The sequence below is a fragment of the Solanum pennellii genome, chromosome 3 (genome assembly GCF_001406875.1).
Source record: "Solanum pennellii chromosome 3, SPENNV200".
Lineage (NCBI taxonomy): Eukaryota > Viridiplantae > Streptophyta > Magnoliopsida > Solanales > Solanaceae > Solanum > Solanum pennellii.
Window position 1 is genome coordinate 49,743,796 of NC_028639.1, and position 23,928 is coordinate 49,767,723.

Sequence of the window (23,928 nt, forward strand, 5' to 3'; positions counted from 1 at the left end):
TGATTGAATTCATGTGCTAGAAACGATGGCTATTTATACTAGTTGAATATTGCCTATTGGTAGTGCATGGCTTTTAAAATATTTAGGATTTGATTTAATTAATACTTAGTACCTTAATTACATATTTCCTGCACATGCTACATCTATTATAGAATTACATGTAATTAGTGTTTATATATTTAATTACAAATTCCAGTTATACATATACATTCTTTTTTAATTCAAGCCATCCACTCACGTTTTCATTTAACGCTTTAGCTTATGCCCCTGGACAAGATCCCTTTTGTCCGTCACATTTCTAGACCTGTGCACATTCTTACTGAACTTAATTCCCAAGCTTTCTGCAAGTATACATTTTTTTACCACGTTTTAATGTCAACATAGAATTTGCATGGTTTTTCGAGGTTTGATTGGCTAGCTCTCGCATGATACCTAATTAATTTAACATCCTAACTAAATTTATAGTTGCTGCTATTCTTTTTTTCTATTATCTTCGCCAATTTATTTCTCCTTGTATACATGCATTTAAATGTTTTACTTGTCAAGGGTTTTATATATGGAAACAATCTAATTTCAAGGTTGTCAAGGTTTTGGGGAGGTTTTCGTTTCATTTTTTTTAGCTTTATTTTTACTTGATACGAAGTTTATAAAAGTAAGAAAAAAAAACTTTTGAATTAAATAGTTAAAAATTAACAATATGTCAAATGTATCAAAATGTCAGTAAAATTAACATTAATGAGTTGCTGGAAAAAAGAAGAAGAAAGAAGTCATTCTTTTTTAAACGAATTAAATTGGAAAGTAGGTCAAACAAATTGAAATGATATATATTTCCCCTTTCAAAAGTCCTTATTCTAAAATTAAGGAGTGAGGTGTTTGACCAAGATTTTCAGCAAAAGGTGTTTTATTGAAAAAACAATTTTATGAAAAGCACTTATGTGAAATACATATACGCAGACCATACACTAGTCCATTAATTTGTGGAGGTAGAAAGGTTATTTCCTTGAGTCACTCTGCAACAAATTCATGTACAAAGAAGAAGTTGGTGAAGAAACTATATATAGCACGTAAAATGTAAGTAGCGCAAAGTGTACCGAAAAGAAAAACAACAATATAATAGTGTGATAATCGAAACACGCTAAACAACAATAATGCCACTAGTACAATGACAAACAACAACCATCAAAGCAAGACCTACACTATACCTTCTAACCTCTATCTGAATACATGTCATACATATCCTCTTATCTAAAGTTATGTCCTTGGAACCTAAGGATGGATCATCTCTTGTTTAATGTGTTTTTATTTTTATAATTTGGTCCAGAAAGATATTCAATCTCAAAAGCACTTAAATCAAATATGAAAACAGATAAATGAGAGTTTCCATTATATTGAAAGAGCAAAATGTAATCAATAGCAATTGAATAGTATTCCTTAAATTGGTTCCGTCCATGGTTGAGTCATTTGGTGCCATTTGAGTTTCGCAATAATTTAACTTGTTAGATTGCTCCGGTGGCAACCTCAAGGAACACAACATTACAGAAGAATGTGAACTCCCTTGACATAGTCAATGACTGGACACAAATCGACCTTGCAATAAAATCAATTTTTTTGTCATCAATAGGATCAACTAGTGTTGTTACTTATGCTAAACAAACATAATTCAACTTTTTTGATTTAAAAGTCAACAACATTTCAAGTTCATATTCCTAAGTTCAATTCATAGTAAATTCAAGTTATAATTTCAAACTCAAACTAGTCTTAAAATCACAAATTCAATTAGTTATATATAATTTTCAATTTTCAAGTTCAATTTAGTTCTAAAATTCACAACTTAAGTACTAAAATTCCGCAATAATTGAAGATTAGTAACGTTTCACAACCTTAAGTTCTAAATTCCTACAAAAAATTCAAGTTCTCTAAAGTTCACAACTTACAGTTCTAGAATTCTACAATAATTCAAGATTTCTAACACTCAAAACCTTATTGAGTTCTAAAATCCTATAAAAATTTAATTTCTCTAAAGTTCACAAATTCAAATTCTAGAATTCTACAATAATTCATGATTTCTAAAGTTCACAACCTAAAGCTCTAAAAACCTACAAAAATTCAAGTTCTCTAAAGTTTACAACTTCAAGTTCTAAAATCCCACAAAAAAATCAAGTTCTCTGAAATTCAGAACTGAAAGTTCTAAAATTCCACAATAATTCAAGATTACTAACGTTTCACAGCCTAAAGTTCTAAAATCTTACACAAAAAAATTTCAATTTCTCTAAAGTTCACAACTTAAAGTTCTAAAATCCTATAATAATTCAAGATTTAAACGCTCACAACCTTATAAAGTTCTAAAATCCTATCAAGTTCTCTAAAGTTGACAAATTTAAATTAAAAAATCCTACAATAATTCAAGATTTCTAAAGTTCACAACCTTAAGCTCTAAAAGCCTACAAAAAATTCAAGTTCTCTAAAGTTTACAACTTAAAGTTCTAAAATCACACAAAATATCAACTTCTCCAAAATTCACAAGTTAAAGTTCTAAAATTCTACAATAATTTAAGGTTACTAACGTTTCACAACCTAAAGTTCTAAAATCTTACAAATAGAAAATTTCAAGTTCTTTAAAGTTCACAACTTAAAGTTCTAAAATCCTACAATAATTCAAAATTTTTAATGCTCATTACCTTATAAAGATCTAAAATCCTATAAAATTTTAAGTTCTCGAAAGTCTACAATTTTAAATTCTAAAATTCTACAATAATTCAAGATTTCTAAAGTTCACAACCTAAAGCTTTAAAAACCTACAAAAATTCATGTTCTCTAAAGTTTACAACTTAAAGTTCTAAAATCTCACAAAAAAAATCAATTTCTCTAAATTAACAAGTTTAAGTTCTAAAATTCTACAATAATTCAAGATTACTAACGTTTCACAACCTAATGTTCTAAAATGTTACAAAAAAATTTCAAGTTCTCTAAAGTTCACAACTTAAAGTTCTAAAATCCCACAATAATTCAAAATTTCTAACTCCCACAACTTTATAATGTTCTAAAGCTATTTATACATAAACTTCAAATTCAAAACTTAGCTAGTTATATTTGAGTTCTAAGTTCAAGTTCAATAACAAATTCAAGTGAAAACTAATTGCTAAACTTAGTTATATATAAACATCTAATCCAAGGATTAGTTATATTCAAATTCTGAGTTCAAGTTCAAGTTCTAATTAAATTCAAGTTCATATAATCTCTAAAATTGTTAGGTACACATGAGTATGTATTTTAAAGATTGACAAAAGTTGCATCATCGAACTAGTATTTAATTAGAAATTCCAGTTATCAAAGCCACATATAAACTTAATTCCCACGCTTTCATCAAGTATAATACATTTTTATTAAATTGAAGCCATCCAACGCTTTGAAGTCAAAACATAAAATGCATCATCTTAATTGAGAACTAAAAATTTGAACTCTATAAACATAGCTGCATGTCAAGACAAACTTCATCATAATATTGTACTCCGATGATTAACTGTTTCATCTTAATTATTTATTATCAAATGGAAAAAAACATGTAAATTGGAACAAAATGAGCTCATCTTTTTTCTCAAAATTATTAAATGGATACTCTTCAACATCAATGATATATTGTTTACTTCAGACTTTAACTATAAATCCACAACCATTGTCATTTCTTGTTTTCGTAATGGTTCCATTTTATATTTGAGTGTGTAGAAAGAGAAAAGAAACAATATTACAGCTTTTGTTAAGGATTATGGTCCCTACTATCTTTTTCTTCTTTAAAGTACATGGAATACATTAACCACTAGGAACCAAGTACACATGGGTGTACCTAGGGGTGTCCCGAATTCATGTGAACTTATACTCTTCTTTCAAGATCATATATAGTAGAGTTATAGTTTTAAAAAGATATTTAAATATAGATATGACTCGCACTCAAAGTAACATCTAATGCGATGATTGTAAATCAATTGTACTTGATTGTAGTGATTGTCCTTTAGCTAAGCACACTAAACATTCTATTTCTCATTCGACTAGTACTTTTAATAAGGTGTTTGAATTGTTGCACCTAGATGTTTGGGGACCATACTATTTAGAAACATTTGATGGGAATAAACATTTTTGGAATATAGTTGATGATTTCTCCCATATCACTTGGATTTTTTTGTTGATGTTTAGGAGTGATGTTATAATAGTATTAAGGCAAAATTTCAAGTTGATCCACTCTCAATTCCAGACTATTGTTAAAAAAGATTAGATCGGATAATGTTGTTGAATTTGTGAATGCTGATATGCAGTTTCTCTTCAAGGAACTTGGTATTTTGCACCAGAGAAGTTGTCCATACCCCTCATCAAAATAGTGTAGCTGAGAGGAAGCATCTAAATTTGCTTGAAGTAGCTCGATTCCTCAGATTTCTATGACATATCCGTTTAAGATTCTGAGGTCATTGAATTCTTACTGCAACTCATGTAATTAATAGATTGCCCTTAGCAGTCCTTGGTGGCAAATCTCCTTATGAGTTTTTCTTTGGAATGAAACCTATTCTTAGTCATCTCAAGACTTTTGAATGCTTGTGCTATGGCAGTCCCTTTCCTAAAGTCGACAAATTTGCTTCAAGAGCAGTGCCCTCAGTGTTCATGGGTTATTCCACAACCACCAAGGGCTACATATTGTTTGACCTTGCAAGGGAGAAATTTTATGTCAATATGGATGTCATGATGATTAATTTTCCTAGTCTACTGAACCTTTATCATAGAGTGACATTTCTCCAAAGGATGAGCCTCCTATTACATATCATCCTGGCCCTTTGGTACCTGATCCTGTGAGTCTAGTGCAAATTCCTGCAACCTCTCAAGATGTACTTCACCAGTCACCTACCACTCCTTATGCTCCCATATTTATTCCTGATCCTTCGCATCCAAGAAAATCACACAGAGTGATAAAGGCTCCTCTTTGGCATGTTGATTACATTACTAAACAATCTGCTACTAATGTTTCCTATCCAATCAATGTATATATACCGTTTTCATAATCTATTTCTCCTACTCATCAAGTATATCTCAACTCCTTACCTAATACACAGGAACCAATGTCCTATCGGGAGTCTATTCAATGTAGAAGATGGGTTGAAGCCATAAATTCTAATTTACAAAGCCCTTGAGCTTAATCACACTTGGGACCTAGTTCATTTACCCCCAAATAAGGCTGCTATTGTGTGTAGATGAGTTTATAAGGTAAATTTGAAAGCTTTTGGTGAGGTGGAGAGGTTCAAGGCCAGGTTGATGGAATAAGTCTACAACCAACAGGAGGGTCTTGATTACATAAAACATTCTCTCTCCAGTGGTCAAAATTTCCGCCGTGAGAGTTGTTTAATTTCATCATTGCACAACACAATTGGCACGTTCACTAGTTGGATGTGTATAATGCATTTCTTCAGAGTGATCTCCATGATGAGGTTTATATGCAGCTTCCTCGGGGATTACCAAGTCAGGGGGAGTCTAGCATAGTAGTTTGTAGACTTGTTAAATCCTTATATGGGTTAAAACAAGCTAGCAGACAATGGAATTTGAAATTGTCTAAAGCCTACGAATCACTCAAAATTTCTTGGATCACTCACTGTTTATAAAGAAAAAAGGAAGTGATATTATCATCACTTCGGTTTATGTAGATGATATGCTACTATCAGCCAGCAATATTATATTCATTTTTGAGAAAACTAAGGCATCTCTACCTAAAGCCTTCAAGAGCAAGGATTCAGGAACACTGAAGTTTTTCTGGGAATGAAGTTCAATAGATCTTCCAAGGGAATCCATGTGAATCAGAGGAAATATGCTCTTAAGATTATCTCAGAGCTGAGAATTGGATTTGTAAAACCTGCCTGGACACGTCTAGAGGTTAATAGAGAGCTAACTATACATGATTTTGATGAATTAATGCAGAGAATAGATGATATGCTAGAAGATAAGATTAAATTCCAAAAAATTATTGCGAAAATGTTGTATTTGACATTAACAAGGTCTTATATAGACTATGTTGTACAAATACTTGTCAGTTCTTAGAACTACCTACACAATCACATTGGCGTGTAGCAGTTAAAGTCATGAAATATTTCAAGAGAAATATAGTAAGGGATAATTGAGGATTTTATTGAGTAGCCTGTAGGTCTCCAATTCATTAACAGTTTTTTGAATCATTCGGATTGGGCCTCTCGTCCTCTAAGTTGCTTGGACTCGGGTGCCGGTATCCGAGACGGATGCGAATCCGAGAGTCGGATTCGGCTAAATCTAAATTATAAAATTCGTGGGTGCGAATCCGAGTATGGATACGGGTGCGGGGATACGACTAAAAATTTCAATACTATAAAAATATAGTTATGAAGATATTCTAAATTTGAGAGATATATTGTGATAAACTTACATGCATTTTGTAGAATTCTATCATTCGTTCTTCAAGATGAGATTACTCTTCTATTCTTCCTACAAAGACACAACAAAATAGAAACTAAACACTAAAAGCATTTACAAATATATATATTTTATAATAAGGTGAGCAAATAAATTTAGAGGAGTTGTACCTCACATTTTTTAACTCAAAATCAAACCAATTAAAAAGCACCACAAATGAGTAGCTAATTGGATGATTTATAGTGGTTGAGACTTGAGAGTACACTATTTTTATATGTGGCTCTTCCACACTCCAAATAATTAGAAGTCAATATTAAAAAAAATTAATGTTTAAAAGTACTTTTTTCCAACTTCCAAGAAAAAAAGTTGGCTCCCTAGAAAAAAAGTCGGCCCTGGCAGACCAATTACTTTTGAAACTTTTAATAAAAATACTTCTTTCTTCTCAACTCTTCTTCTTCTCTTTCAAACTGTTTCTTCTCAACTCTTCTTCTCTTTCGCCGGCGACTTGCTGCCGTTGTCGCCATAAAAATAATTTTCTCTTCTCTCTTCTTTGTACTTTTTTCAAGCTTTGTACTCTTTACGTCGTCGGAAATTGATTTTTTCTTCCCCAATCTTTTCTTGGCTGCGGTCAAAGTGTCCGGATCAGATTGACCGAATTCGACACGCACCCCGCAGCCGCACCCGCACCAGAGTCGTGTCGAGACGGGTTCGCCTGCAAAAATAAAGAGTCCGCGCAACTTAGCTCGTCCTAATACTAGAAAGTCAGTTTCAGGTTTCATAGTTAAACATGGAAGATCATTAATTTCTTGGAAATCAAAAGAAACAAAGTGTAGTATCAAGAAGCTCAGCAGAAGCTGCGGACATACATCAGCATGGCCAAAGCAGTTTCATAGGTAGTATGGTTGAATGGTTTAGTGAAGGAATTGAATGTTGCACTACAAGTTGCAGAAAATTCGGTGTTTCATGAGCGTACTAAACACATCGAGATAGACTGTCATTTCATCACGTAGAATCTACATGAGGAGCTTATCAAGACAGTACATGTAGGTACCAAGGATCAATTAGCAGATATATTAACCAAGGGATTGCCACGACCACAACATGAGAACCTAGTAGGCAAGCTGAATATTTTCATATCCTGCCAGCTTTAAATAGGCATAACATGATAAATTAAGGGGTAAAGTAGTCATTAGCAATGATAGATATTACAATTAGTTAGTTAGTATTGCTGGAAACGGACATGAACAGTGATAAATACATTGTGATGTAACAATACTCGTTCATTCTGTCTTCTTCATTCACTCAATAAAATCTCTCTTTTCTCTTCTATGATTAAGTTTCTCCAATGAGTAGTATTAATGGAGTTTGAGTGATAATAAAGTACAGAGTCGTCTATCAAGGATAATCTCTCGTTATGAACAAGCTTTTGGGGTTGAGTTAGGCCCAAGTGTCATATATCTATAAATCAATTTTTGTTTGCGATTAAATGTATCTAGAGAAATGAAAACGTTCTATGTAAATATAGCCGGAAAAAGTATAAAATGAATTTGTGGTTACGAACAAAGTGAATAAAAACAACATTCCATTTATTGAATTGACATGTCCAAAAAGGTACAGATACATGAACATGACAGAACTAGTAAGTAAGTAAAGTGAAATGATGAAGCTGCATTTATATATATGCAATGCTTACTTATTCTGAACAAGAGGTCCATGGAGCAGATAATAATTTTTCAATCAACAAGTGTAACCAGTAGGATAATTCTTTCCACAGACGTTGAGAAGGATGTTTAGAGAGATTGGTATATCCAAATGAATTCCCAGAATATCTGCTTTTATGGCTGTGCACAAGCAAACCGCGGCCTCTAGGTCCACCAGTCCCCCAATCAAACTGCAGCATGACGAAGTTGGAGTAGTCCCGATAATTACACCCACCAAATCATTAAGTATATTAGTACATGCCCCAAATTTCAAAATATCAGTTGAACAGTCTGCACTTACAAGAGCAAAGAAGAGGAGATTAAGTGATAAGAAAAGGGTAATAGAGGCCTGATTTTTGGAAGCCATGTCAACAAGCTAAGGTTAGGCCTAATTAATTACGCAGTTTAATTGATGATTGAATTCATGTGCTAGAAACGATGGCTATTTATACTAGTTGAATATTGCCTATTGGTAGTGCATGGCTTTTAAAATATTTAGGATTTGATTTAATTAATACTTAGTACCTTAATTACATATTTCCTGCACATGCTACATCTATTATAGAATTACATGTAATTAGTGTTTATATATTTAATTACAAATTCCAGTTATACATATACATTCTTTTTTAATTCAAGCCATCCACTCACGTTTTCATTTAACGCTTTAGCTTCTGCCCCTGGACAAGATCCCTTTTGTCCGTCACATTTCTAGACCTGTGCACATTCTTACTGAACTTAATTCCCAAGCTTTCTGCAAGTATACATTTTTTTTTACCACGTTTTAATGTCAACATAGAATTTGCATGGTTTTTCGAGGTTTGATTGGCTAGCTTCCGCATGATACCTAATTAATTTAACATCCGAACTAAATTTATAGTTGCTGCTATTCTTTTTTTCTATTATCTTCACTAATATATTTATCCTTGTATATATGCATTTAAATGTTTTACTTGTCAAGGGTTTTATATATGGAAACAATCTAACTTCAAGGTTGTCAAGGTTTTGGGGAGGTTTTCGTTTCATTTCTTTTAGCTTTATTTTTACTTTACACGAAGTTTATAAAAGTAAGAAAAAAAACTTTTGAATTAAATAGTTAAAAATTAACAATATGTCAAATGTATCAAAATGTCAGTATTAAGATTAATGAGTTGCTGAAAATAAGAAGAAAAAAGAAGTCATTCTTTTTTAAACGAATTAAATTGGAAAGTAGGTCAAACAAATTGAAATGATATATATTTCCCCTTTCAAAAGTCCTTATTCTAAAATTCAGGAGTGAGGTGTTTGACCAAGATTTTCAGCAAAAGGTGTTTTATTGAAAAAACAATTTTATGAAAAGCACTTACGTGAAATACATATACGCAGACCATACACTAGTCCATTAATTTGTGGAGGTAGAAAGGTTATTTCCTTGAGTCACTCTGCAACAAATTCATGTACAAAGAAGAAGTTAGTGAAGAAACTATATATAGCACGTAAAATGTAAGTAGCGCAAAGTGTACCGAAAAGACTCTAAACAACAATTGAATAGTGTGATAATCGAAACACGCTAAACAACAATAATGCCACTAGTACAATGACAAACAACAACCATCCCAAGCAAGACCTACACTATACCTTCTAACCTCTATCTGAATACATGTCACACATATCCTCTTATCTAAAGTCATATCCTTGGAACCTAAGGTTGGAACATCTCTTGTTTAATGTGTTTTTATTTTTATAATTTGGTCCAGAAAGATATTCAATCTCAGAAGCACTTAAATCAAATATGAAAACAGATAAATGAGAGTTTCCATTATATTGAAAGAGCAAAATGTAATCAATAGCAATTGAATAGTATTCTTTAAATTGGTTCCGTCCATGGTTGAGTCATTTGGTGCCATATGAGTTTCGCAATAATTTAACTCGTTAGATTGCTCCGGTGGCAACCTCAAGGAACACAACATCACGGAAGAATGTGAACTCCCTTGACATAGTCGATGACTGGACACAAATCGACCTTGCAAGAAAATCAATTTTTTTGTCATCAATAGGATCAACTAGTGTTGTTACTTATGCTAAACAAACATGATTCAACTTTTTTGATTTAAAAGTCAACAACATTTCAAGTTCATATTCCTAATTAAGTTCAATTTATAGTAAATTCAAGTTATAATTTCAAACTCAAACTAGTCTTAATATCACAAATTCAATTAGTTATGTATAACCTTCAATTTTCAAGTTCAATTTAGTTCTAAAATTCACAACTCAAGTACTAAAATTCCGCAATAATTGAAGATTACTAACGTTTCACCACCTTAAGTTCGAAATTCCTACAAAAAATTCAAGTTCTCTAAAGTTCACAACTTACATTTCTAGAATTCTACAATAATTCAAGATTTCTAACACTCAAAACCTTATTAAGTTCTAAAATCCTATTAAAATTTAAATTCTCTAAAGTTCACAAATTCAAATTCTAGAATTCTACAATAATTCAAGATTTCTAAAGTTCACAACCTAAAGCTCTAAAAACCTACAAAAATTCAAGTTCTCTAAAGTTTACAACTTCAAGTTCTAAAATCCCACAAAAAAATCAAGTTCTCTGAAATCACAACTGAAAGTTCTAAAATTTCACAATAATTCAAGATTACTAAAATCCCACCAAATCAGTAAGTATATTGGTACATGCCCCAAATTTCAAAATATCAGTTGAACAGTCTGCACTTACAAGAGCAAAAAAGAGGAGATTAAGTGATAAGAAAAGGGTAATAGAGGCCTGATTTTTGGAAGCCATGTCAACAAGCTAAGGTTAGGCCTAATTAATTACGCAGTTTAATTGATGATTGAATTCATGTGCTAGTAACGATGGCTGTTTATACTAGTTGAATATTGCCTATTGGTAGTTCATGGCTTCTAAAATATTTAGGATTTGATTTAATTAATACTTAGTACCTTAATTACATATTTCCTGCACATGCTACATCTATTATATAATTGCATGTAATTAGTGTTTATATATTTAATTACAAATTCCAGTTATGATCAAAGCCATAGCTTCCCACAATTTCATGTAAAGCTTAAGCTTCCGCCCCTGGACAAGATCCCTTTTGTCCGTCGCATTTCTAAACCTGTGTGCATTCTTACTAAACTTAGTTCCCATGCTTTCTGCAAGTATACTACATTTTTTAGAAAAAAATTAAAATTGATGCCATCCACCCACGTTTTAATATCAACACATAATCTGCTTGATATCTCGACTGAGAACTCGAAAATTGATAATAACTACATGTCAAGACAAAACTTGATAACTGATTCATCTTAATTTATTATCAAATGGAAAAACATGTAAATTTTAACAAAATGAGCTCTTTTTTTTCTCAAAATTATTAAATGGATACTCATCGATAATTACTTGACATCATAATAATGAATCCACACTCATTGTCATTTCTTATTTTCGTAACGGTTCCATTCTATAATTGAGTATGAGAAAAAGAGAAAAAATTACAAATTATAGGTTTGATCGGTATTTTGGGATATCTACTAATTTGTTTCTTCTTTTAACATGGCATATATCAACCATTAGGAACCAAATACACAAGGGTGTATCTAGGAGAGTTACCCGAGTTCTCATGAACTCATGCTCTTTTTTGAGATAATAGGTATAGTATTATTTTTTAAATATAGTACTTAAATATTGATGAATGAATTCACACTCAAACATCTAATGCGATGATGATTGGATGCACCTCTAAGTGAGGTCAGAAATTTAAATCCCCGAAAGTGTGTGGATTGATTAGGAATATGAGGATTCTCCTCGCACAGTATACATTAATAAAATTGAATATAATGGCATTTCTGAATTATTAAAAAGAATGTACTAGTAAATTGGGGCATAAAATCACGAATTGTAGAGGCCGAGAAAATATTTAAGTAGAGGAGGAAAAACTCAGAGGTGTAAGACTAATGAGAATTGTACTTTTTTTTAAAAGAAAATTAACCAGTAGATAGTGTCTAGCAGTCTTTTATTAAACATAAAAAGTATCAATAGGGACAAGTACAAGCAATGGAGGCTAGATTTTACCTTACTAATCCTAATCAAATACCTAACTTCTGCTACCTAATAAGCATGAAGAATGTTGGAATTATGACCCCCTTTATTCTGTAAAGGAACACGTACTAACTACTTGTTCTTTACTGTTTGTGAGTTCTAATAAATAATTTCGTAAAACAATAACTAGTTCACAACTTTGTATTATTTATCTCAAATCCAAACAACACAAAGATTACAAACCTAGGTAATCTAAGGAATTATATATAAATTCTAATTCCTAGGTAAGAAATTATAAACTCTAATTTCTAGCTATCCAAGATAAAATCCCCCAACTTTAAGTCTTCTACCGTACGTCAGGTTTCTTCAACTTGTTTGACTAATCCTACACACACACTTGATTGTAATCAAAACTCTTAACTACAATCTTACAATTTTATCCTCACAAACTCGCAAGACTCTCCAAGTAAATCTCAAAACTCTCTCAAACTCTTGGTCGTGTTTTGATCTTCTCTCTATGTAAGTGTGCATTTTTCTCCAGCAAAACTATCGCCCTATTTATAGATTTGGACTTTAATCCAAAACCTATTTCAACTAGAAATCCTACTTGTGCTCTGCTTCCTTTTTCTCTTGAAACTAATTAGAAGCTCACGCGTAGGATTCCTACTTCGTGTTGAACTCCTAGTTTAACTCGAATTTGTTTTCGGTTTTCTTTCTTGACTTTACTATGATTTATTTCCTTTTTGAACTCTTTATTTTCGCCTCTTATTTCCTTTATGACCATGCTTCCTACTTCTCTTAGGATTTATACCCATGTTTACACTTTGACTTTATGCGCTCCCTTTTCCTTGTAGGACCCCTTTATAAAAAGGAATCTTTCTGCATCGGTTGCTTGTCGAAAAATCAACCCTTCCACTGCTTAATACCTTCTAATTTTCTTAGTTCGGTTTGAAAGGAACATGTCGACGCAACCGATTCCTTTCTTTTGTTCCTCTATTTGTCGATTATTAAAATATGTCTCAATCTATCAAATTTCCCCTTTTTAATGATGACAAACCATTGTTTCTTGTGTTGAATAGATCAATTTGTGTTATGTCAGTTTCATAAAACTCAATACACAAAGCAAAAACATTAGAGGATCAAGTTAGATCAATAGAGTTATAAATATTACACAAGCATACGCTTCCCCTTTTGACATCATAAAACACTGTGAAGGCATACACCACACTAAGAGAAGCACATTCGATGCCTATGGCCAATGGCTATCACCTACACAAACACTTAAAAAAATCAAGAACTCAGTTAGCTATAGCAAAATGTTTGCACAAACATAGGAGATAGACATGAACCTGGAACTCAAACCCAACATTAGCATTAATCATAAAACATATACACCGCAAATGTAATCAAATTTAAAGATAGAATCAAGCACTTGTGTTGAGAAAAAAATAGGAAATTCAAGGCTAGAGTGGCTAGGTAATACTAAAAGATCAGGAATGACAGGGTAAATAGTCATTTTTCAGCAGCAAAATATCTTTTGGATTAACAAAATTAGCAGCCTTCTCAATTTCAAAGGTAGCCTTGGTCTATGCAAGCTCAATCTTTTTTTTAATATATCACCTTTATAGAACTTGTTCAATCAATCGTGTGCCCTCTAGATAAACAATAGTTGACTCACCTTTAATTTCAATAGAAACAGTAAGAGGAATAAATTTTCCTGAACGTCATTTGTAAGGAACATTCTCTCAATCTGTTCCCTAAACGTGGTAATATCAGGTGCAACACCAACTATAATCATTTTTTTATATCAACCTGAATGCAAATTTATATGGTTCCCAATAGAAGAACTAGGTTAGATAGAGTGGTCTCCCATCGATTCCCCCTCACAAGATGCACCCAAGTTGAGCTTAACAACTGAACTTTGTTCAACTGTAGGGTCCCCAAAATATTTCCCCTCGCAAGGTACATCCTCCAAAACTTCCTCAGTAATTTTAGACACACCAATATAGATTCCTCCTAAGAACCAGCACAATCTACTTTACACACCACAACCTATATTTTATAAGGCACCAAAGTAGAGGTGTCATCCACAAAAGTCATTTCAACCATAGACCATCACACTGAGATATGACTTTTAATAGGTTTTTTAAGAAGATATTTGTTTAGTAGTATTGAGGACATGAATATATCTTTTGGAACAAGTGGGAGGAACATGTACATGTGCATTGATTTTATATTTAATTATGAATAATTGTAGTGCAATACCTAGATCTCTGGATTATGCTGAATTTTGCTCCAATTTTACTAAACTCTCTGCTGTGACAGATTCAAATACAATGATATAGTGCATGAGTAGCATGACTTTAAAAGTGGTATAGAGACATACAACTTAATGTACAAATTCTGCTTCACAGTCCTCGATGTACATCAAAGCAACATCTTCTGTATCATCTTCAATTGAGTTGTCTGAACGTCTTCCCCAAGTAACATACATAGCAATGTCAGATTCTTTTTCTTTGCTCGGGGACAATTTCTTTTCATAGTTTCCACCTTTATTGAGAAACATAGGATTTATATCTATGTTTACACTTTGACATAATATATGCTCCTTTTTCCTTGTAGGACTTATTTATAAAAAGGAAATTTTTTGCACTAGTTGCTTGTCGAAAAAGAATCTTCCATTGCTTATTAACTTCTAATTCGTGTGGTTGGCGTTCTCCGCATCCCAGTCAAATTCGGTCTGTAAGGAATATTTCAATGGAATGGTTCCTTTCTTCTATTCTCTATTTGTCAATCATCAAAAATTTTCTTGATCTAACAAAGAAAATTAGAGTTAGACAGAACTAAGTTTTTTAGATCATCAAAAAGTTTATAATACACTCCATGATGATATTACAATGAGGATGCTTAAATAATGTAAAAATATGTCAATCGAGAAGAAAGTTGAGTTACCAGCCTAAAACTTTCTATTACTAAAGCATGAATTAAAAAAGATTGAATGCCCATCAAAAGTAACTTGAAGTATTTTTCTCTTGTCTTTGTCTTCAAACATATCCAACAACACTTGATGATTCATACCTTTTTTTATAGATTTATTGGATCTAGTTGAACCTATTCATACCTTCAAACGGTTTCGCTTTGCCTGTCGCGATTGGTAGGTGCCTTGGAACAAACTCTTCAGTCATTTACCGTCTCAACTATGTTGCCTTCCATATGTCTTCTTTTGCATTTATTGATCCACTTCTTTTTTACCTAGGTGATATATCCCCATCTCTAGCCACTCTGTTAAAGCGAATGTCCAGTATATTGTCTTCATCATCTTCATCAACAGAGTCCTCACCCAAATCCACTCCATCGTCATCAAGAGAGTGCTCACCTAAATCAATTGTATTTGACACTAAAGCATTTGACTCATTATTCCTTGCAAGCACACATTTAGGCACAAATACAGAAGCTTCTGGACTTAATTTGCTATTTGAAGCAGGTGGTGAGACTTGGTTTTCTTGGATCAGATCATGGTCATTCCTTGTTAACCTTACTTGCTTTCCAATAGTCTTCAATAAAACATCAAAGTTATTTGAACATAATAGATCTCTTGAGGCATTACCGATATCTTGTCTCTTCTCACTATCATGAAAATTTCTAGTCGGATCTTTTTCACTACAAGGAGAATTATTTTGACTAGTAGGGAAATGCTTCAACTATTAGTTGATTTTTTGTTTGCAACCAGTGTCCAGTTTTTGGTGGAATTCTCGTTTCCCACTTGCAAAACATGCTACCCAAAATTCCCAGCATCTTCAACATCAGATGTATCCATTATTCTTGTCCTGAATACATTAATTTTTTTCATGAATCAACTCGCGTCGCATCAACCCCAACTTTTGGTGTTCCCCCTACGTTTTTAGTTGCACTAGACATCAAGTTCAGCCCAACTTCTTTTGATTGCATCTCATTAGTAGCAGCATGTTGGTTATTAGAATCACCTTTGTTTTTGGTAATTATTTAAACATCAATATTAAGTATATCAATATCCATTGAGTGTACACAATTTTGCTTGAAAGTGGAAGTAACCAATTGTCGATCTAAGGAAGTAGTTTTACTATGATCGACATCTACAGTCATTCTTTTTTCATTTAATATTTCTCTCGCATCGCCTTGATACCTTTCACTATCGATAGTACCTTTTAAAGCGCCTTCAACGGTATTATTAACTTTTTTGTTATTTTGATTTAGTTTTCAAATCAAACCACAACTATCTTCATCATGACATTGGTGCTTACAATAATTTCAATTCAAAGGTAGATTATCATATACAATATCCTAAAAAACCTCGAACAACTTACTAGATTTTTTATTCACAAACTGCAACCTTATACGACTTGGGAGCTTTTCCATCAGATCAAGTATAACCTTGACCCTAGATGTGTTAGGTCTTGACTTGATTTGAGTAGCTTTATCTATAGATATTGGTTTCCCAACTGTTGATGCTATAGATAATAGAGACTTCTTCGCTAACAAATATGAGATAAGTTTGACTATAAAGAAATCCAAACCACCATTAATATCATTTCCTCCTTAGGTTTATCCAATGGACCATGGAAAAACCCTATATTTGTGTTGCTCTCCATTGCAGAGAAGATAATTATCTAAGTGAGATAAAGCTAGTACATAATCTTCGTATAGATTAAACCTGAATAAGCTTTTTTTCTTTTCTTTTTTAAAAAGCCACACCTTTGACACAATGGTAATGGATGTCCATTTGAGGAAGTTGTTCGGATGGTAAGCACCCTTCACTTCAAACCCGAAGGTTGCGAGTTCGAGTCACCAAGGAAGCAAAAAAGGTGGGAGCTCCCAGGGGAGGGTAAAAAAATGAGAATTGTAATTATAAGAATAAAGGAAATAGGAAAAATAATACACTGCAACGCAAAGGGAAGATCAGTCCGAGGGACCAAACAATGTAAAAGAAATAAATCATGTCAAGCAATCCGGAAGAAAATGAGATAAGGCAATGACACAAACTCACTTCATGCATGATGGGAATTGTTTAAACTTAATGTTGAAATGAATAAAGATTCTACTTCTTCTTACATGTTTTCTTATATCAATTTTTGGGATACTCGTCTGTGTTATATTTGTAACATCTCGTAATTCGAAATATCTAAGAGTAAGCTAAAATACTAAAATAATCACTTTTGGAAAGAAAGGGGAAATTTGGAAAATTTCCTAAGTTAAGAAAGTTAGTTTTGGTCATTTCCAAAGGACCATAATTTCTAACTCAGGATGAGTTAGGAGTAGTTCTTATCATGGTTGGAAAGCTCTTGGAGAAATATTTCCACCGCAGCCAAGTTTGCGCATTTTAGATATCGTATGAGGGAGATATGTCTATCGAAAGTTTTTGCGCATTTTAGATATCGTATGAGGGAGATATGTCTATCGAAAGTTGGGTTGTTGGATTGAGAAAGGTCTCAATCCCTATTTAAGGAAGGGCAATCTAATATTTTTCACCCATTTATTTCCTATTTCGTTTTAGGGATTTATTTGGGGTCCCAATCCCTATTTAAGGAAGGGCAAGAAAGTTCAACTTTACGCTTAGGGATAGGATAAAAGAGAAAATAATAAGGAAAAGGAAGAAAGATCAAGGATTCACCAAGAACACAAAGAAATTTCGAGTGGAATTCATCGGGGGTGATCCTTATCAAGGTATGTGATATCCTTTGTGTTGGGTTAATTCATCCACACACCAAAACTTGTTTCAATTCAGTGGTTTTAGAATTGTTTACATGATTAAGAAGTGAATTCTTGATGAATCTTGTCGAATCCCTATTGGTTGAGTTGTTTGAATGCACATTGATGTTGATTCGTAATTTGTGAATTTTTTTCAAGTTAGATCTATTGGGTTTCGAAAGTATTGATGATTTTAAGGGTTTGGGAAAAGAACTATGGAGGTTTAAGGTGTTTAGCATTGAAAAACGAAGAGGAGAAGTTCGTCAGCCATACTTGCGCAGCACCAGGCGCAGAGCGCCTCATCTGCACCAAGGAGCCTGGGGCAGCGTGCCTGCAGTGCGCCAGGATGAGGCCCAGACCAAATGGTCTGGCGCGGCGCGCCTGTATTGGCGTTTTTTGCCAGTTTTCATAGTTTGTCCTTTTTAAGTCCTTCTAAGGTATATTAACACCTTCAATGATTCTAATTACTTCAAATGATTTCTAAACACCTAGAAATCATCAAAGAACACAAATCATAACCTTGAATCCATAATATAATTTAAGAAAAGTTAAGATCAAAGTCAAGAAAGTTAAGAGTCAAATCTAAAGTTAAGAAGCTATTCCAAAGCAAAGTTCTTAAAGGTTTTCAAGAGTCTTTATTAAACGTTTAACTTGTTTTAAGGATCAAGTAACAAGTTGAAGTCTTTCCTTCAAAGAAATATAAGGGAACTAAGTATTCCCTAAGAGTTGATTAAGACTGAAGTTTCAAGTTAAGCAACGATTAAAGAGTTTAGTACATTTCTCAAAATTTATAAAGGAACTAAGTATTCCCTAAAAGTTTATCAATGTTTTCACATTTAAGTTAAGAGGAAACTAAGATTTCCCAAAAGAATTTTGAACAAGAAAAGGGAATATTGATTCGAAGTGAGCTTTTTAAAGCTAAGTGTTGAGCAATTATCTCAACCCAAAAAAATGAAGTTGTTTCTAAAAGCATGAGCTAAAGTACATTTTAGGAGTAGTATTGAGCACCGATGTGGGGATGAGAGTTCATATTAACTCAAGACTCCATGAAAACCATGTAGTCATCATGAGTATTAACGGGTCATACTTTTTAGATGATCATGTAAGTTAAGCTAGTGGATCCATTAAGTTAAGGACTTCTATGCGACAACAAAGTATAGGATAGTTCTAGCAGCGTGGGCAAGAAGTTGTATCACCACTTAGGCTCTTCTTACTCTTTTCAAGCTTAAGTTTTATTAGCATTCCAACTCGCATACTCGTATATTTAATGTAGTGATGCCAGTTGGCCTGCATCATATCATGGTGCAAACGCAGATAACTAGGACCAGCATCACCCATCGCCTCGTTGATCTAGCCAAGTACTCGAAGTGAGCCTCCTTGCATTCTGGAGGACACATATTTACTGTATTTTTTAGTCTTTTCTTTTATATAATGTTGTGGCATCTGTGCCAACATTCATCTTAGTATTATAGAGTCTTCATAGACAGATAAACGGTCAGACAAATTAGTTTTGATATAAGGGAAGAGGAAGAAAAAAAGTCATAACTAAACCATAACATGGTATTATCTGCCCAAAAAGACAGGGGGAAGAGGAAACAACAACATCGACATACCAAAGCAATGACAAACAAGTTTTTGCTGGGTATTCAAAGTGTTTTTTGTTGGATATTCAAAGCAACCTAGGAGTAACCGTTCCTCTACTCACTAGCTTGAGGGGAAGTTTTGAAGAACAAGGAAGTTGACAATTGGAACATGTCAAAGAAGGAAGTTTATGATTGGAACATGTCAAAGGAATAGGTTCAACGCAACTGGGTGACGTGTCTGCAACACGTGTTGATGAAGAAATGAAGCTGACAATTGGAACATGTCAAAGGAACATGTCCAATGAAGCTAATTGACGAGTTTACAACATTGTTGTAGAATTTGAGTCGCATTAGGATTATACTAATTATATTTATTATTATTATATTTCGTATAGGATTATAATATGATTACGATTATATTATGACTGGATTACTATTAGAATTATAGTACAATTAGGATTTATATATTTATAATTGCATTATTATTATTATTATATTAGTAATAGGTATTGACGTAAGACTCTCAGTATAGTTAATTTAGGAATCTACAATTCTCTCCTATATAAGGAGCTTGTAACTCAACATCAATACATCAATACAATCCTTGATTTCTCTAATCCTAGATGTGAGATTTCTACACTTAAGACTTACAAAAATTCATGTTTTCTAAATATTACAACTTAAAGTTTTAAAATCCCACAAAAAAATCAAGTTCTCTGAAATTCACAACTTAAAATTCCACAATTATTCAAGATAACTAAATTTTCACAACCTAAAGTTCTAAAATCTTAAAATAAATAAATTCAAGTTCTCTAAAATCCACAACTTAAAGTTCTAAAATCCTACAATAATTCAAGATTTCTAACGCTCACAACCTTATAAAGATCTAAAATCCTATAAAAATTCAAGTTCTCTAAAGTTCACAAATTTAATTTCTAAAATCCTACAATAATTCAAGATTTAAAAAGTTCACAACCTAAAGCCCTAAAAACCTATAAAAATTCAAGTTCTCTAAAGTTTACAGCATGAACTTCTAAAATCTCACAAAAAATCAAGTTCTTAAAAATTCACAAGTTAAAGTTCTAAAATTCTACAATAATTCAAGATTACTAATATTTCACAACCTAAAGTTCTAAAATCTTACAAAAAAAATTCAAGTTTTCTAAACTTCACAACTTAAAGTTCTAAAATCCTACTATAATTCAAAATTTCTAACGCTCATAACCTTATAAAGATCTAAAATCCTATAAAAAATCAATTTCTCTATAGTACAAATTTAAATTCTAAAATCCTACAATATTTCAAGATTTCTAAAGTTCACAACCTAAAGCTCTAGAAACCTACAATATTCAAGTTCTCTAAAGTTTACAACTTAAAGTTCTATAATCTCACAAAAAATCAAGTTCTCTAAAATTCACAAGTTAAAGTTCTAAAATTCTACAATGATTCAAGATTACTAACATTTCACAGCCTAAAGTTCTAAAATGTTACAAAAGAAATTCAAGTTCTCTGAAGTTCACAACTTAAAGTCTAAAATCCTACAATAATTCATTAACACTTTTATGTGATACAGACGATCCTCTTTTCCTAATACTAGAAATTCAATTTAAGAGTTGTTAGTTAAACATGGAAGCTCATTGATTTCTTGGAAATCAAAGAAACAAAGTGTAGTATCAAGAAGCTCAACAGAAGCTGTGTACAAACATCAGCATAGCCAAAGCAGTTTCATAGGTAGTATGGTTGACTGGTTTAGTGAAGGAATTGAATGGTGGTTTTTGGCATTTATACAGTTTTGATGATTGACAAAGAATGAAGAAACATGCCAGTCAACACGATCAAAAGGTACACTGTCACGAGCTATTGAATTCGAGAAAGCTTCTAAAATGAATAAAGACAAGAGTGCAGAAATAAAGGAATGGATAATGTTAATTTCGTGAGAAACCCCAAGGAAATAAACATCTGATAAATTGAAGAGAAAGAATTAATGAGTTTGATTTAAAGAAAGAGTCTAAAGAGGCAAGTAATTTTAATTAAAGAAGGAGTCTCACTTGAAGTAGAAATCTTAAAGTTACTGTTGAATTGAAGGTTGGAGTTCGACTAAAATACAACAGAATCAATGAATGTAATTTGAAGGAGAAATCCTAAGAAGGTAGGAGTTTGAATTGACAAAGGAGTCTTACTTGAAGTAGAACTCTAAGTCAAGAGAGTTCAAGTCAATAAGGAGTTTGAAGTGAACAATAACTCTATGATAAATTGTGCATAAATAGAAGTGAAGTCGTCCAGAATAGGTGTGCACTTATGTTGACGCCCAATTTTGACCCTCCCCGTCAAATTAGTTCGCGAGTTTCTTAAATTTTGAACGAGTAAAATAATTAGCTTTATAAAATTCAAAATGTTCGTCCAGTCATTTCAACGTAATTTTAGTAGCTTTTATAATCTTAAAATAGTGTATATGTCCTTCATATAATTAGCTTATCTTATAAATATTTGAAAATCATCGGAAAAATATTTTATTTTAATTAATTAAATACTTTGTTAATTAGTTTAATTACTTAATTGTTTATAGTCTGATTAAGCTAATTAATTCATCTCGTTAAGTTTAAGAAGCTCGTTAATTAACTAATATCGATTCAATTTTACTCATGTTTAGAACGAATGTGCTAATCAAATTCAACGTAGTTACATTCTATATCAAGTTACCAATTCATGAATTTTCTATCAAAAGTTTTGGGCCCTTGAAACATTTTCAGCTATCCTTTTTCCAGCCAAATCCAAACCCCCAGGCCCATTTCATTTTCTTCCTCTGAATAATTGACTCAGCCCAAAGTCCTTTACAATTTTCAGATTTCACCCAACCCATTTTTTTTAATTCCCAGCCCCAAAAGCTGACCCATTTTTTTCGACCCGGCCCACTCCCCTTTCCCCTCCAACAGAAGAGACCCAGAAGCTCATCCCCAGAAATTCGTTGAAATCCAACTTCCTGAAAGAACGAAAATCGCAGCCACGCGCGTAGCCAAGCTCACTCACGCCACCTTCACACTCAGCTGGACGACCCAGAACGTATAACAGGCTGGCTTTTCAGTCTTGCCAGTCGCGAGTTGTCCTTGCCTGTGTGAGATTGCTCCACGTCTTTCCCCAAGGACAATCAATCCATACCGACCATTCCGTCCCCTTTCCCATTTTGGAATGGGTTGAAAATCCAAGAAAAGTCTGTTTCGCCAAAAGGATGAAAGGAATTTGAAGTTTGAATTTGGAGTGGGCCTCGTTCCCATCCGTTTTCTACCCTTTTTCCCTCCCAAATGAACCCTAGGTCCTTGCTATAAAGCTTCCTTTTCTCTTCCGTTAAAAAAGGGGGGGGGATTTTATTTTTTAGAGTTGTGGTATTGTTTCTTAGAAAAGGGGAGGATTGGAAAAAATTGTGAACTCTTTGAAAAGAAAGACACTAAGCTACCAACGGTATACATGTCTATATAAATATTTGAACATAGGTTTTTTTTTAAGAAAAAATTTGGTGAGAGTCTAGACTTTGCTTGTGTTTTCGCTCGTTTCTTTGTTCATCGGAGTTTTTCGGAGTCTTCGGGTTTCGCGAAGTTCGTGCTTGGTGTCGGAAGAAGATCGTTGTTCCGCTCTGCTCGTTGTTGCCTCATTTTCGCTGCATATGAAAAGGTGAACGCCCTTTCTTTTGATGTTCCAGTGACATCTTGTGTCTTTCTTCGAATAACTTTGTCTTTCGCTTGGTTCATTGCCTGTATGTCGAAAGTTCGTGTGGTGTCGAATGGGCTCAACTAAGTCGACTATTGTATTAAGTATATCAAATCATCTTCAAACATCGAGTTATTCATATTTCAACATCTTCGAGATTGTGAATAAGTTGTTTGAGATTGCTTTATGAAGTTCAATCATCGTTTGTTTCACTAATGAGTTTATTCGCAAACGGTCTGAGTATGTATATGTGGGCAGTGTGTATTTTAGTTAAATATGTCTCTTCAAGTGTATGAACAACATGAGTTTCGAATTGAGTGTTTTAAAAACCTACTATGTAGTGTTGTTCAATTAAGATTATTACTTATCTGTTCACCCTTGGTTTAATGATGATATCTCTTCGATGATAACTCGTGTCTAGCCCCGATTTTCATTGATCTAAATAAATGTTGAAATATAGTGTTTAGTTGATATGGCGATTTCGGTGTATCCCATTTATATTTTGGAGGGTTTAGCTTGTTGTGCTTGCGAAAATAGTTTCATCAGGTCTCACTTTAGTTCATTATTGTTGGTAAAATATCCTAAATAAAAAATGCAGAACTTAAATTGCCTCCCTACCCAACTGATATGTATCCATGCTATGCTTCTTTTTATATATATATATATATATATATATATGTATATATATATATGTATATATATGTATATATATATATATATGTATATATATGTATATATATATATGTATATATATGTATATATATATGTATAT

The 23,928-nt window shown here is 32.8% G+C and overlaps 2 protein-coding genes across 3 annotated transcripts in view; one reads left to right on the forward strand and one right to left on the reverse strand.

Annotated features, from left to right (window-relative positions):
- Positions 1-7,979: 7,979 nt before the first annotated feature.
- Positions 7,980-8,527, reverse strand: LOC107012996 (14 kDa proline-rich protein DC2.15-like). Its single transcript, XM_027915859.1, has one exon. The coding sequence runs from the start codon at positions 8,479-8,481 to the stop codon at positions 8,152-8,154; it is 330 nt and encodes a 109-aa protein (XP_027771660.1). The 5' UTR covers positions 8,482-8,527; the 3' UTR covers positions 7,980-8,151.
- A 13,843-nt stretch (positions 8,528-22,370) lies between these two features.
- Positions 22,371-23,928, forward strand: part of LOC114076407 — a 5,640-nt gene continuing 4,082 nt past the window's right edge. For both annotated transcript variants that reach the window (XR_003577306.1, XM_027915384.1), the window contains exon 1: positions 22,371-23,120. The gene's annotated coding sequence lies outside the window, so the exon portion shown is untranslated. The remainder of the gene's footprint in view (positions 23,121-23,928) is intronic.

Coding starts and splice junctions, on each gene's coding strand:
- LOC107012996 (XM_027915859.1), bottom strand. CDS start 8,481: ATGGCTTCCAAAAATCAGGCCTCTATTACCCTTTTCTTATCACTTAAT.